This window comes from Cyprinus carpio, chromosome A23, assembly GCF_018340385.1.
Source record: "Cyprinus carpio isolate SPL01 chromosome A23, ASM1834038v1, whole genome shotgun sequence".
Lineage (NCBI taxonomy): Eukaryota > Metazoa > Chordata > Actinopteri > Cypriniformes > Cyprinidae > Cyprinus > Cyprinus carpio.
The window spans coordinates 1,145,304-1,159,846 of NC_056594.1; the positions used below are offsets into that span (position 1 = coordinate 1,145,304).

A 14,543-nucleotide genomic window follows, 5' to 3' on the forward strand; every position below is an offset into this window, starting at 1 on the left:
GTCTGATACAAACTCACAACCGAAGCCCCATTCAACTGGGAAAACCACCCCACCATGAGACCAACAGTCTTACATAGATCTATAGATTCACAATTCAAAATATATACTATTTACTTCCAGTGTAATTTATTTTTTTCTTTTGTTCAAGTTTGAGAAGTTCCAACTTACTCGAGTCAGTTCCAGGGTTAAGTCTCTGTTAAACATTCACAGTTTCTATGTGCTGCGTGGTTATTTTTCAAGTTATCAAACACTGATACTGAAAGGAATTCTCCGGTCAAACAGCTTTTTTTTTTCTTTTTTTCTTGATAAAGTAGAGCTACTGAGGGACAGGAAATGCACTGCAAGATCACATGACCAAAACCAAACAACTGCCAACTGAGAAAGGAAGCAGGAAAAGTTAACAAAAAAATAAATAAAGGGTGGAAAAAGCAGAGATAAAAAGATAAACAGAGGTGTAGTGCACAACTGTAGCGTGGTTGTGTTCCTGGTCTATCGATATACGAGGTGGGATATGGTGCTGGACTTGAAATTGAGCTGATGATTGGGCACAAAGTTATGATGAGGATTTTTGCGGGTGCACACGTCGCTGCCGTAGAGGCTCATGCACATGTCACATGACACCTTGGAGCAGTTCACACAGGTGTGAGAGGCCCCGGGCTTGTTGCAAAAGCCACAGCGGGAGCCGGCCACACTCAGCCGCTCACCCCCACTGCTGATGGAGCCGACCACCGGACTGCTGCCCGAACCCACGGCTTTACTGGGAAACAGCTTGGTGCTCATCACAGCTTTGTCCAGCAACAGCGAGTGGGACTGAGCGTGGGGAAGCGGGTGAGGGTGAGGGTGAGTGTGCGAGTGAGAGTTGGAGTAGACGGACAACTTCTCTTTGATGGGCATGTAGCCATCCAAAGGGCGGGAAGTTTTAGTGTAATCCTGGAAGCCACAACAAGGCGCCGGTTCCACTGCATGGCAGGACGAACACAAGATCATGTCGCACCTCTGGCAAGAGGAGAGCGAAGGACAACCCATGCCACAGCCCTGGCACTTCATCACATGCCCCTTCAGGACCCAACTGTCCCGGGACTCTCGAGGCTCCCGGCTCGGCGGCCTAGAGGGCGTTTGGTGTCCGCCCAGACCCCGTTCAGTGTACAAGTCCACCTCATCCAGGGAGGACAAGTGGTAGGAGTATGGCTCAGACGGGGGCGACTGAATTGGGAAGAAGTCAGCCACTGGGCTGTAAGAGGGCGGCGCCACCACGGGGTAAAGTGAAGGGCTCGGTCGGATGATTTCATCCTTCAAGTCTTCTTCTGTGTCGACGAACAATGGCTCTTTGCGCAGGCTGAGCGAGGCCTTCAGCACTGGCTTGCTGGCTTGGTGCCAGTGTCCTGCGCTGTCTGTTACATCCACCGACTTGGACGGCCGACCGCTTCTCCTTAGGTGGGCGCGGTCGATGTCCACCGGCCGCACCGACAGGCGGGACAAGTCTCCTGTAAGGCTGTCTCGTCGGCGGAGGGCCTCAGCGCACCCTGCCGCATCTTCTCTGGTGTTCCTCCTCACCTCCACGGCCTCCAGCTCCAAGGCAAAGCCCCGAGACATGGACACCACCTCGCCGAGCAGACGGCATTCGGCCTGGGCGAGGAGCAGTTCGAAGGCGAGCTGCCGGAGGTGGGAGGCTCCACCTGGATGGTCCCTAACGTTGTACTGCAATTCCTGGTCTCTTGAGTAGCCCATGGTACGCAGCAGCGAACGCAAGTCTGCGTCGCATATCACCGACTGCAACTGGTACACGTACGGCCCTGTGAAGGTCTGTAAGAGTGAAAGAACAGTCAAAAGCAAAGATATTTATGGCATTCATGCTGTCACGTCTCACGTTTCACATTCACAAACTTCAAAGGTTTTAATAAAAGGCTGAATAATTACAGTACAGTCTCGCTGATACTACAAACTTCTTACTGATAAATAACCACAATTAATCTTTTAATCTGTTGACTCACTTTTATGCAACGGAACTCTTTCTTCCAAGGAAAGAGCAGCAAGTTGGTACAGATGGTTTCCAGTGTTGCAAAGGCTGTCTCCAATGTCCGCAAGTTTGCGCTCCTCTGAGTTCTCAGGGAGTTCTCAGCAATTTCATAGAAGCGAATCATGCGAAAGCGCTGCCCTGGATCGGGCTGGTATGAGCCAAGCAGTGCTGTTGCAGTAGAAATCAGTGCCTCCTCAGTCTTGGCTCCTTGCTTATCTCCTTCACCGGCTCCCTTCTCAAGCCGATTCTCCAAAGACGCCACATACCTGCGGAATAGATCTTCTCGCAACTTGGCATCCATTGGTGGCAGTGGGCTGCGTGGCATGCAACCTCTTATCCTACAACCCAGGAGTTTCTTTAAACGGGACCCCTTGCCATCTCAAGACCTGTCTCCCACTGGACACCAGAAGGCCTTGGACAACGGTGCAGTGTGGTGGGGAAAATCAGCAAGCTGTGATCATCCTCCAAAGGAGAGATATGGAATAATGAAAGTGAAGATGTGCTTGGTTTAATTTGGGCGTACGCCTTGCCCAGGGCTTGTAATGGGCATCTCTGGGTTCCTCATTAGCCAAAAGACCTCAAAAGGAGGAACAAGTCATGAGAAGGTGGTTGATTTGGGTGCTGGATGGAGAGTCCTCAACTTATTAAGCCCTCACTGCCAGACTTTCCCCCCCTGCAGCAGGTTGAAGATCAGGGTTTGCAGAGAGGAGCGCACATTAAAAACACCCTGTCCAATGCTGCCAGCTGCTGCAATGACAGAAGAACAAAATCTGTGTGAAAAACACCACTCAGGCTGCAGTCTAATAAGTGAGGACTTGCCTCAGTCTCTTTGCCTGCAGACATAGAGCTAGTTCATAATGCATGCACACATCACAGAAAGACCAAAGCAGACCATGAGAATGAAAATTACATATTCGTGATGGTCTAAATTATAGTTAGGCCTAGATGAAATCTGTTTTACATTTTCTCTGTTATTTTCTTTCTTTTTTTTTTTTTTTTTTTTTTTAATTATAATGTGTGGATAATTCTTTGGATTGTATTTCATTTTTTTACTAGAGATACACCGATCCATTTTTATTTGTATTTTTTGCAAGTGTGACCTGCCGATACCAATTTTCATTTTAAGAACTGTAATTGACGGCATATACAAACAAAACTTTTTTTTTTAATGCAAAAAAATAAAAAATAAAAATAAATAAATCACAATAATAAAATAAGAATAAATAAATTATTAAACATTACAATTTCCCCCAATCTGGACTAAGTTACAGTTGAATTAAACAAATCTTAAAAGTACTCTGTGACTGAAAAAAAGAGGTAGAAATGAGTTGCTGTAACAAAACAGATGCCATTTCCCACTATGTTTATAAATAAGCATTTTTTTTCAGACCTTATTAAATATTTGCATCATCTTTCACATCAAATTCTTACATTTTTTCAAATAATTTTGTTACAATAATAAGAAATGTAGATTTGTCACCATTCAAATGAAATCTGTATCAACAAACTCCATCCATGGCTGCATCTGAATTGGCATTAAATGTATTTACACAGACTGTTTAATGAAGCTGAGAGGTGCCATAAGATTGTTATTAAATAATTTTTGAACAAACAAATAAGAAATTCTGTGCCAAACCACCAGTAGATGGCGGCAAATGACTGTTTGAATGAGTGAGTCATTTAGTCATTCATTCAACCAATTCGTTCAAACCGCTGATTCATTCAGAAATGAGGCAAGTCTTTATGAACGCCTCACTGATTTAGTTCAAAAATTCATTCAGTAATGAAACAGCACTGTGCTGCTCAGAGACAAACAGCAGTTCTGCTGTGGCTTTGATTGGAACGATTTTCATTTGCAAAATTGTGCAAAAACAGTCAATATTGTGTCTAAAATATAAGTCACTTCATTTTCACTTCTTGTTTATTGAACTACTATTGTATAAAATCAAGTGTCACATTGTGACCGTGCTGATATTCGGGGAAACATCTTGGTCGTGTAATGCTTTTATAAACTACTATTATAAATATAGTATGCTTGTAAAACTTTCTGTGAGTGGTGTTGCTCTCATTTGTTTGGTCTCTCTCTCTTACTCAGGCTGCGTGAGCCTCATCCGGCACGATCATCAATACATTATCAGTCGCCATTTACATTGAATGCAATAAAATCAATCATTCTTGCGCAGAAATTGTTGGTGGCCAGGTTTCAGTGCTTCCCCAGTTATTTTTGTTATTTACATTTTAATCAGGCTTCTTGTCTCGTTGTGCAAGTAAAATTCTCTCTCACTTTTCTTGTCCCAGACAAGTGTTAATCGAGCCCTGTTGTTCCCCCACGGTTTACTTTGGCCCTACACGTATCACAGGCTGTGAGTTTTGTGTCTTCTTCACTCACAGTGAAGAACTTCCACGCCGGCGACACGTTTACATGCGGATGTGAGTGCAGATGTGACATCAACACGGGCCGGCTCGGAATTGGCCAGAGGTGAGGCTGAGCGGCCCATCACCGGTCCGGGCTGATCACACGGAAAATCATCTGATTCCGGTCCCTGGCCGCTCAATCGGTGCATCTCTAGATTCAACTGAGAGAAATGTGTGAGAGTTTGCATCTTGCTAGTAGATGACATAGCAATACCATTTTGGGAACATTTTTATTTTATCCTTTTTTTTTTTTTTTTTACACAGCAAATGTTTCATTATAATAAAGATGATGAGACTTTTTTTATGGCAATAAAAAAAAAAAAAAAAAAAAGCAAAATGGACTACACTTTTGCCCTGATTAATGCCAAGGATGTTTGAGTTCAGGGAACCAGCAGGACAGCCAGCAGTTAGTATTCACTGCTCAGGGGATCGGCTCAAAAATGTCTGCGCAAGACAGAGATCCCATGAGCAAAGATGGCAGCAAGCAGGCCATGCACAACAGTACATGCAGGGGGTCCTGCATTCATTGTGTTGAATGGGAATGCTAACAGACAGCTTTCTCCAGGTGACCTTGGCTGAAATCATATGAATTGTCACTTGTGTGAATGACAGGAATTCAGATTTCCCCAAAGCTCTGCAGGCACAGATTTCCTTCTGGACCTGCCAGTAGTGCACAGGTAATGTTTAGGCCACACGAAGCACTTTATTCTTCAATCTAAATGGTTAGGCTGCCGACTGAACACTTGCACAGTATTCCAGCTTAACCCTTTACCTTTAGTGAATCAGGCTGTCATTTCAAGATGCTAAATTCACACTAAACATCAGGCATTTGCATGTACTTTATCAGAGGGGCCTGTCAATACATCATAATATCGTGATCACAGCATCTTACCGAACACGGTAAAGCTAAAAACTCCACCTAAACAAACCAGGGCTCGCAGAGGACACGGTGAAGTGTTAATAACTAATTCGTTTCTATCTGCATTCCCTTGCTACAGTGACATAAACAGTGACGTGTGTTAGCCACACAGCTAATCTGACAGTCTCCTTTACTAACGTTACAGTAAATAAATCTGTCCACGCGGCAGTCAGGCGGATCTGTTCTCACAAACAGTGTTTATTTATGTATTTGTAGAAAGGGACGGACATTAATGAAGTCGTCCCTCTACTCTTAACTCGTCTCAACCTCATCTTTGACAGATATCAGAGGCAGCTAGCGCAGCACTGCTAACATTAGCGCAGTGGCAGGGCCCTGTAAATCCACACAGCACGCAATTTAACAGCACACCGTCCAGCGATCACTTGTTAATTACCTCAGTAAGAACAAGACGTGAATGTAAACATGCCCGTTGAGTGTCATGCAGTGCTGGTTAGATCCATTACCGAGCCGCCCTCTCCCCATCATCCAGCGACTCTTACCTTCATGTTCCGCTGGAAATCCCCACCGCCGCACTGCGCATGCGCTACACTACATCCCCTGCGCGCTCCCGAGGCTGCAGGCTGCGGGAGCGTTCGATTGATTCAGCGAGTCGGTTCGCCTTCACGATTCGATTCAGTGGAGTCATCCCTCAAAAGAGTTCCCAGAAGTCTCCGCGCTGCACTTAACGCCTTCTTTTCTTTGCGTTAAATAAATGTTTGCTCAAACGCCGTGCTGTTTTCAGTCTCAAACACGCATTAAGTTTTTAAGTGTATGAGTCGGTCAGTGACAATGTGCTCCAGTTTGTCGCTGTCGTTCCAGCTGAGACCCTTTTTTCTTCAGTAAAATATCCTGTTGTCTAATAGCTCACCCATTTCAGTTTCACCCAGTCGAGCGATTCATTTTCACACTCACGCCTTCCGAATCATTTAAAAGATCCGGTTCATGTCCGCGATTTGCTCAAGAATCGGATACCACTAGCCATATCGCACTCGTGACCCTTTATTAAAAGACTACACGCATAATCTAACTACTATATTGCAATCATTTCTTCACCCACTACGCTTTTTGTTGTCATCAGTCAAATTAGGCTGTGATACTGTGCGTGCTCATGCGTGTGCACGAGATCAGCTGAGTCGTTGCTCCTCCCTCGCCAGTGAATCAAGAGTTCAAGAAGACGGAACAAGCGCAGCAGACATGGCTATGTTCACAACAGAGCCTCAAACTGATGTGATCGATGCAGAATATGAGGACTTCCTCTGCCCCGTGTGTCTGGAGATATTCATCTCTCCGACGACCACAGACTGCGGACACACGTGAGTATCCTCGCGGTCTCGTGCCTCGCAGCAGTAACTTCTCGTTTGACATGTTGATTAGTTTCATGTTAATCAAGTTATCACGTGCAGCATCCATGCCGTGCCATTTAATCTTAACGTGACCGTGTCGAATAATCATTAACGAATGCAGTTGTGATGAGAGGTTCTCAAAAGAGAAATTGGTTACTTTCAGTTTTGCTTCTTGTGTACAAAACTTGCGCCGCGCGGCATGCTGGGAGTTGTAGTGCTGCTCACTTAATCATGCCTTTGCTTGAACAAACTACAGCACATTGTCCTTCTGTGAATACTTTTTGTATGAATTTTAAAGCTCGCACATTACTGACAATCATAACACCAGTAGACCTGATTAAAAGAGAAACACCTTGATACGTTATTGATAGCCTGTATACATTGACGAGTATTGTGATTTATGGAGTAGATTGTTACTTTAAATTGGGGAAAATCTGACTTTAAGTGTACATGTGTGTAGGGACAAAAAATAAATAAATAATGATATATGTCTTATATGTTTTAGTGAAAGTATATCCTTTTCTTTTGGTCAGATTCTGTGAAAGCTGTCTTAAGGAGTGCTTGCGGCCTCAGAAACCTGTGTGTGCGGTCTGCAGGTCTGACCTACACAAGTGGAAAAAAGCAGATGAGATACAAAATGTGATGAAAAGGTCAATTGGAAAGTGCAAAGGCTGTAAAAACGAGGTGTGTGGTTGAACTGTTTAAGTTCTATTTAAATGCTGTGCAGTGATATTTATAAGTGCCACCCACTTAGCCCGGAAGAGACCGTCAGACCGATGTATAATCAATCAGTCAGTCATTAGGGACATGTGTAATAGACTGTGCTACAAGAATAGATTAAGGCAGTGTTCCCAATCCTGGTCCTGGAGAACCCCCAACACTGAACGTTTTTGGTGTCTGTCTTATCTGACACACACATCTGAGGTCTTGGTGTCTTCACTAATGAGCTGATGAGATGAATCAGGTGTGTCTGAATAGGGGACATCTGTGGTGTGTAGTGACCTCAAGTGTGTGTGTGTGTGTGTGTGTTGGGGTGAAGTGTATTGAGGTATAGTGTGTAACAGTGTTTGTTGGTTGTGCAGGAAATATTGAAGAAGTTGGTGAGAAAAAAGTATCTTAATATTTTTTTTGGAGATTTTGCCAGTCAGTATTTTTCTGTGTGTGTTTTTGTGCCCTGTTGTGGACAACTGACTCCCAGAGAGCTTCATAGTCTGTGTGTGTGGTCATTAGTTCACAGGAGTGACAGAAATTAACTTTTTCTTTACGGGCAACATTTGCCCCACTAAATTGACTTCCAGGGCATTTTCACCTATATAAGGGAAACATTCTTCTAACCCTAATAAATGTATGTGTCATCATATATGTCAAATTAAACATTTAATCAATACATTCGATTAGAAAAATAAGACATTGTAAGGCTGTTAACAATCCAGAAACCAGTCTGAATGAAAGCCATCTTGACACAACTACATGAACTGCTTCTTAAAGGGATAGTTCACCCCAAAATGAAAATTCTGTCATTAATTACTCACCCTCATGTCATTTCAAACCCGTAAGATCTTCGTTCATCTTCAGAACACAAATTAAGATATTTCTGATGAAATGTGAGAGCTCTCTGACCCTCCATAGACAGCAACACAGCTGTAATGTTCTCAGGTCCAGAAACATAGTAATACATCAGTAACACTGTCCATGTGACATCAGTGGCTTAAGTTCAATTTCACGAAGCTAAGAGAATACTTTTTGTGAGCAAATAAAAAAAGATAATGGCTTTATTCAACAATTCTTCTCCACCGAGTTACCGTTTTCCGCCATTTTAGAGAGTATCACAATGCATGCACACGCTTTCCCCTCGAACATAAACAACGCTGATTACGCTCTTGGATACTCTCCAAAATGGTGGAAGACGTAACTCGTTGGAGAAGAATTCTTCAATAAATGTTTTTTTTTTCTTTGTGCACAAAAAGTATTCTCGTAGCTTCGCAAAATTGAAGTTGAGCCACTGATGTCACACGGACTGTTTTACGATGTCCTTAATACATTTCTGGACCTGGGAACAGTTCAGTTGTGTTGCTGTCTATGGGAGGGTCAGAGAGCTCTCAGACTTCATCAAAAATATCTTAATTTGTGTTCTGAAGATGAACAAAGATCTTATGGGTTTGGAACGACATGAGGGTGAGTAATTAAAGGGTTACTCGAGCGCAAAATGAAAAGTCTTACCTCCGTGTCGTTCCAAACCCGTAAAAGCTTTGTTCGTCTGCGGAACACAATTTAAGATATTTTGGATGAAAACCGGGAGGCTTGTGACTGTCCCATAGACTGTTAAATAAATAACAGTGTCAAGGTCCAGAAAAGTATGAAAAGCATCGTCAGAATACTCCATCTGCCATCAGTGATTCAACCGTAACGTTATGAAGCAACGAGAATACTTTTTGCACACGAAGAAAACAAAACAACTTTATTCAACAATTTGTCTCCTCTGTGACTCTCCAAATCAGTGTAGCGCCATTTTGGCAAATCTGAACTGTACGCAGGCGGCGTACACTCTTCTGTGTCAGCAGCGCGGCGCCGATGCACTGTTTTCTTTCAAACCAAAGCATAAATACACATAAAAAACGTATCCTTATACGAGGCTGACACAGAAGAGCATACGCCGCCTGCGTACTGCTCAGAATTGCCAAAATGGTGCTACGTTGATTAAGCAGAGACACAGAGGAGAGAAATTGTTGAATAAAGTTTTTTTTTTTGTTTTTTTATTTTTGTTTAAGTATTTTTTTTGGTTGATTCATAACATTACGGTTGAATCACTGATGGCAGATGGAGTATTCTGAAGACGACTTTCATACCTTGGACCTTGACACTGTTATTTACTTGGCAGTCTATGGGACAGTCACAGGCCTCCCGGTTTTCATCCAAAATATCTTCAATTGTGTTCCGAAGATGAACAAAGCTTTTACAGGTTTGGAACAACATGGGGGTCAGTGATTAATGACAATTTTCATTTTACGATGGAGTATCCCTTTAATGACAGAATTTTGTTTGAAGCTACTTTAGCAACTCCAGTGAAAAAGTTATCTCTTCACAATTTTTGTTTCCTGTGGATCATGTGGGAATTATGTACTATCAGGCATTCTGTCTAGAGCTTTCTGATTTCACAAGTGCTTTACTGTTTTGAATGCGGTGTGGATCAGATGGTCCGTGAACAGACTGCGGGTGAGTCTAAGAGTGTGTTATCTGCTCTCCACCAGGTTCTTTTGTCTGACATGAGAAGCCACACAGGGGCTTGCTCTAAATATCAAGACTTTATCAAGGAAGGTATGAAGGCCATTTCAAAGAACCAGCCTTCCACTGTCAGGTAACATATATCTGTTTTTCAGTGTTTAAACATTTTCTTCAAAATATGAAGAAAGTCATGAAACATCGCATTAAATTACACCAAAAGTCACCTGATCAAAGTCAAGATCAGATCTTAATTCCAGTTTGAATATGAAAAAAAGTTGAAGTTAAATTAGTCAAAGTTGTCCCTAATTTTGATTTTCATCTTGACTTATCCACACTTGTTCCTTTAGCTCCGTGCCGAACCGTTATACGTTCGCCTGTCCCTTCTGCAGCAAACAGAACTTTGACCAGGATGGTCTGGTGGAGCACTGCACCTCAAAACACGCACGCGACCCGCGTCCAGTGGTGAGGCTAATGGATGGAGCTCATCTACAGTGCTCTGAATTGTATTTGTAGGGGGGAAAGTTGTTTACACAGTATATCAGTGTGAAAGGGGTTACGAGGTCATTTCTGAGCTTCTTGATTACTATGAAGATAACCACGAGAGGAGGTGAAAAATCCTAGAAGGGGCCAAGTCTGTTTTATTGATTCGTGAAAGTTACCTTTTTAACCCTTTCTATGAAAATGCATGTATCTACATATAGCTATATATTGAATATCACTAAAAAGGTATACATATCAGCATTTTTTAATCACACACCCTTAGTAGAAATAGTACCTGTGTAGTCAGGAGTTAATCGGCGGTCGTGACCCTTCTCTCCACTCCTGCAGGTGTGTCCGATATGTGCCTCAATGCCCTGGGGCGACCCTAATTACAGGAGCGCTGACTTCTTTCAGCACCTCAGAATGAGACATGCTTTCTCCTATGACACCTTTGTGGTAAGTAGATCACAGCATTACATACTATATATATACTATTTATACCAAAAGTAATATATATATATATATATATGTATAAATAGTTGGCCTGACTTAATTGCACTGCGGTATCTATTTATTAAAATTATTTATCTTTATCTGCTTTTTTGAGGATTTTTGCTATTCAAACTAAGAACCCAGTTTGCAGTGTACGCTCTGTAAAAAAATATTAATAAATAATAATAATAATAATAATAATAATAATAATAATAATAAAAAATATGTATCGCAACCAGCATCAGTTTTTATTTTTTATTTATTTTTTGATGCTTGTGAAACTCAGGGATAAGCTTTTAAAGTGTTATGAAAGCAAACTCAAACAGAAAGTTTTCATAGGAAAAAAAAAATCTAAATGAACAATTGCACATATAACATCTTAATGTTTAGATCATAAATGCATTGCATATTAAGTGAAAGTACATGAATTCTCATTTTAAGTATGAAGTCGAGACTGAGCGGAGACTGTTTGTAACCAAATGTAAATACATATTTCTTGTATCTTTTTAGGATTACTCTACAGACGAGCAAGCCATGATCCAGGAAGCTCTACAGCGCTCTCTCTTGGAAAACTGATGTGAGGAACATATGGATCCCCAGCTGAACACCACCAAAAATCAGTGCTTATGCTTACAAAAAGAAAGACATCCATTGGGATTCAGGGCTATTGTCATATATATTATTCTACATACACTAATGTTGGTCATGCCAAAGCTCCTGTCGGTGTAATTGTGGTGATTTACTTTTAAACGAGAGTCATATATTCATAAATAAAATATTCCCATACACATTCTTAGCTTTTAAAAATAAATAAATGTATACTGCCAATCTATAATTAATTCAAATGATACAACTGATTTTTGTTTATATAATTTAGTTTGTGTAGCAGATTGTCAGATTATGTGGCACTGGAACAGAGTAGTCTGATATAGATACACAAGGTGAGACTTGTACAAAGCTTTTAGGGTAGAACATATTGAAATTGAATCATTAAGGTAATTGTTTTGATCCTGAGAGTGTCAGCTAATTCAGAGGAAGCAGAGGAATAAGCTCTTTCTCTTGGTGTGTTTTGTATTGTTTTATGCTTTTAAGAAGCAGTTCAACTGACCCCTTGTTAGAGGTGTGTTTCACTTTGCAGTTAGTGTCCTGAAATGAGTTTATGTTCAAACCAGTAGGGGGCAGTATTGTATCATTAGTCCACCACATAGTTTCTAGTCTCTGTGCTCTCTGACCCAAGCAGTGCTTGCTGCTGTGGCTACTGGCTTGATCTGACTGTGTACTGAGAGACTCTGCTCTTAAAGGGATAGTCCACCCCAAAATGACAATCCTGTCATTATTTACTCTCGCTTTGTTGTTCTGAACCTGTATGCACTTCTATTCTGTGTGGAACTCAACAGAAGATATTATATACAGAAAGTATGTGCTGAGATGATTTGGACCACCCTGACGTTCACTCTATAGATGAAAACAGATCTTCTTCTGTGTTTTACAGGAGCAGGAGTCATTCAGGTTCAGAATGACATGAGGGTGAGTAGATGATGAGAGCGTTTTCATTTTGGGGGAACTATTCCTTTAGGCTCCTAATACATGTGTGTAACCCAGTAAAGAGCGTTAGTCGAGCTGTACAGAGCAGTTTTATAATATGTTAAAGTTAGTCTGTTTAATTGGCAGTAGTTTGAAATCCTGCAATCTGTCGAACCAAATTGTAATTTTGCGTTCTGTAAAGTCAAACTTGTGTTGCATGCTGTTTGATGTGGATTTTCCCATTGTGTAGATAAATCATATCCTGTGCCTGTTTCATTCATGTGTCATTATTAGTGTTTAATGGTAATGATTCATTGACCTGTCTGTTTTTTGGGTGAATTGGTTTTGTATAGTTAATAAACCTTTTCTCAAAAGCCTTTTAAATGTGTGTCAAATGAATCTGCTGTAGCATTATCTTTTCTCACTGTCTTCAAGCATGTTCAAAAACACGCTTTATTACTTTCCCCCTCCACATATTAACCCCGTTCAGTGAGTGTTGTTCCAGCGTGAATCTCTCTCTCCCTCCCCTCCGCTCTGACTCCATTACTGCTGTTCACTTCCTGTCCCCCAGCGACTGTGAGCTCTCATGTCTGAAGGTGCTAAATCCTGATAAATTAAAGCTCTTTAATTATTTAAACACTGGACCCTGAAATCACTGTGAGTGATTTATACCGGTGCGTTAGACATGTTGGGCCAGAAACAACACCCACTTCTCTGATGGATGACTAACAGAGCTAGCAAGCACTATGCACTATTACAGTTACAGGATCTTTCCCAGAAACCTTTTTCTCATTTAAAAAAAAAAAAGACACCCATCACAAAATTGCATATCATTCTGGAAATAAAAGTGTTTTTACAGCCTGATGATACTGTATACATTCACCCTTTGCTGTAGTCTTGCTGAAGATCATGACCCCAACCTTTATCTACTGAAATCTCATTTGGATAGACAATGATTCATATTTTATGAATCAATAAAATATTGGTGTCTGGGACACCGTGAGAGCGGAGGCTGTAGTGAACACAGTTTTATTTTTTATTAATCCTGCAGATGAATAGTGCTCATAAACAGCTGTTGAGATAATGTCCTCACCTGAGTACACCTGTGTGTGAGGAGCAGAGCCTATAAAAGCAGCTAAAACAATGTGCTTCTGTGAGTCACGTGCAGGTTTATTTGTTGACCCCTAGAGGGCCCAAAGTTACACGCGCTGCGTCCCAGTTACTTGTACACAATCTGTCTCTTTCTGAGAAGAAGTAAATAGTTTTCTGTGTGTAGCTGAAGAGTAGCTAAGCTACAGAAGTTATGTTTATTAGGAGCTAAGAATGTGCTTGCGAGGATACTCGCCCCAAAACAGGCCTTTTGAATTAATTTTGTGTGTATATGTCCATTTAAGCGTGATAAGACACAACTGTGAGCTCAGTTTGGTAATGACACTGAGATGCGCACTGTGTCCGAAATCAAATACTTCCCTACATTACAGTATGCCAAAACAGTAGCATGTCTGAATTCATAGTATTCGAAAAACATGAGGAGAAAAGCACCCACCAGCCAGGATTCTGATGTGCGCACATACTTTATTAAATGGTCCCAAAGTAGGTTCACATTCAAATGTAGTACCTACACAGACAGACTGTGATTTAGGACACAAATACTGGAGCTGAACTGAACTTTTAGAACTTTTTAATAATTTTTTTAATTATTATGGGTCAGGGTGGGTTAAGCTCCTGCCTCCTGTGCTGCCTGGCCTGATGATGATGATGATGATGATTAAATTCATGTTTGTAAACAAATCCAAATCCTTCAAAGCGTAATGGGTTGTAGGCAATATTATCTGTTAGAGTGTAAGTTGTTTTTGATAGCTAAACTCAAAAACTCCATACTGAGAAAAATGGTTCTTGATAATGAACCTAAAACGCTGTTTAGAACTTTATTATTATTATTTTTAAGGGAAGCTTTCAGTATGCCTCGACATTGCTTTTTAAACACATTTATTTGGGGTTTGTGTAGATAAAGTGTTAATTGGACTTCTTTGTGAGTGACAGGGGAATGTATGATGAAACTCTTCAGTGCAGAGCAGCAGGTTTGTTTACACGGTCCACAGGGACAGAAGACGCTTCAGTTTAACGTCTG

The 14,543-nt window shown here is 41.4% G+C and overlaps 2 protein-coding genes across 8 annotated transcripts; one reads left to right on the plus strand and one right to left on the minus strand.

The window, feature by feature from the left end:
- Nucleotides 1–137: 137 nt before the first annotated feature.
- LOC109048597 (spermatogenesis-associated protein 2) lies at nucleotides 138–5,991 on the minus strand. Of its 7 annotated transcripts, none has more exons than XM_042712544.1 (4): nucleotides 5,852–5,991; nucleotides 4,407–4,593; nucleotides 1,992–2,764; nucleotides 138–1,803 (listed from the first exon to the last, which is right to left on the minus strand). In XM_042712544.1, the coding sequence occupies exons 3-4, from the start codon at nucleotides 2,340–2,342 to the stop codon at nucleotides 490–492; spliced, it is 1,665 nt and encodes a 554-aa protein (XP_042568478.1). In that variant the 5' UTR covers nucleotides 2,343–2,764; nucleotides 4,407–4,593; nucleotides 5,852–5,991; the 3' UTR covers nucleotides 138–489. The 7 variants fall into 7 exon arrangements, with proteins under 7 accessions (XP_042568478.1, XP_042568480.1, XP_042568475.1 ...); XM_042712546.1 differs by having other exon boundaries at nucleotides 1,992–2,761; nucleotides 5,746–5,878; XM_042712541.1 differs by having other exon boundaries at nucleotides 5,746–5,878.
- Nucleotides 5,992–6,397: 406 nt separating this feature from the next.
- Nucleotides 6,398–12,796, plus strand: LOC109048598 (E3 ubiquitin-protein ligase RNF114-like). The gene is made up of 6 exons (XM_019066238.2): nucleotides 6,398–6,664; nucleotides 7,228–7,378; nucleotides 9,943–10,049; nucleotides 10,264–10,378; nucleotides 10,745–10,852; nucleotides 11,399–12,796. The coding sequence occupies exons 1-6, from the start codon at nucleotides 6,546–6,548 to the stop codon at nucleotides 11,462–11,464; spliced, it is 666 nt and encodes a 221-aa protein (XP_018921783.1). The 5' UTR covers nucleotides 6,398–6,545; the 3' UTR covers nucleotides 11,465–12,796.
- The last annotated feature ends 1,747 nt before the right edge of the window (nucleotides 12,797–14,543 follow it).

Bases quoted from the DNA above. Each gene is read 5' to 3' on its own strand.
- LOC109048597 (XM_042712544.1), bottom strand. From the start codon at position 2,342: ATGCCACGCAGCCCACTGCCACCAATGGATGCCAAGTTGCGAGAAGAT. The intron at 1,804-1,991 runs GTGAGTCAACAG...TCACTCTTACAG, and splicing joins AAGAGTTCCGTTGCATAAAA to ACCTTCACAGGGCCGTACGT.
- LOC109048598 (XM_019066238.2), top strand. From the start codon at position 6,546: ATGGCTATGTTCACAACAGAGCCTCAAACTGATGTGATCGATGCAGAA. The intron at 6,665-7,227 runs GTGAGTATCCTC...TCTTTTGGTCAG, and splicing joins ACCACAGACTGCGGACACAC to ATTCTGTGAAAGCTGTCTTA. The intron at 10,853-11,398 runs GTAAGTAGATCA...GTATCTTTTTAG, and splicing joins TCTCCTATGACACCTTTGTG to GATTACTCTACAGACGAGCA.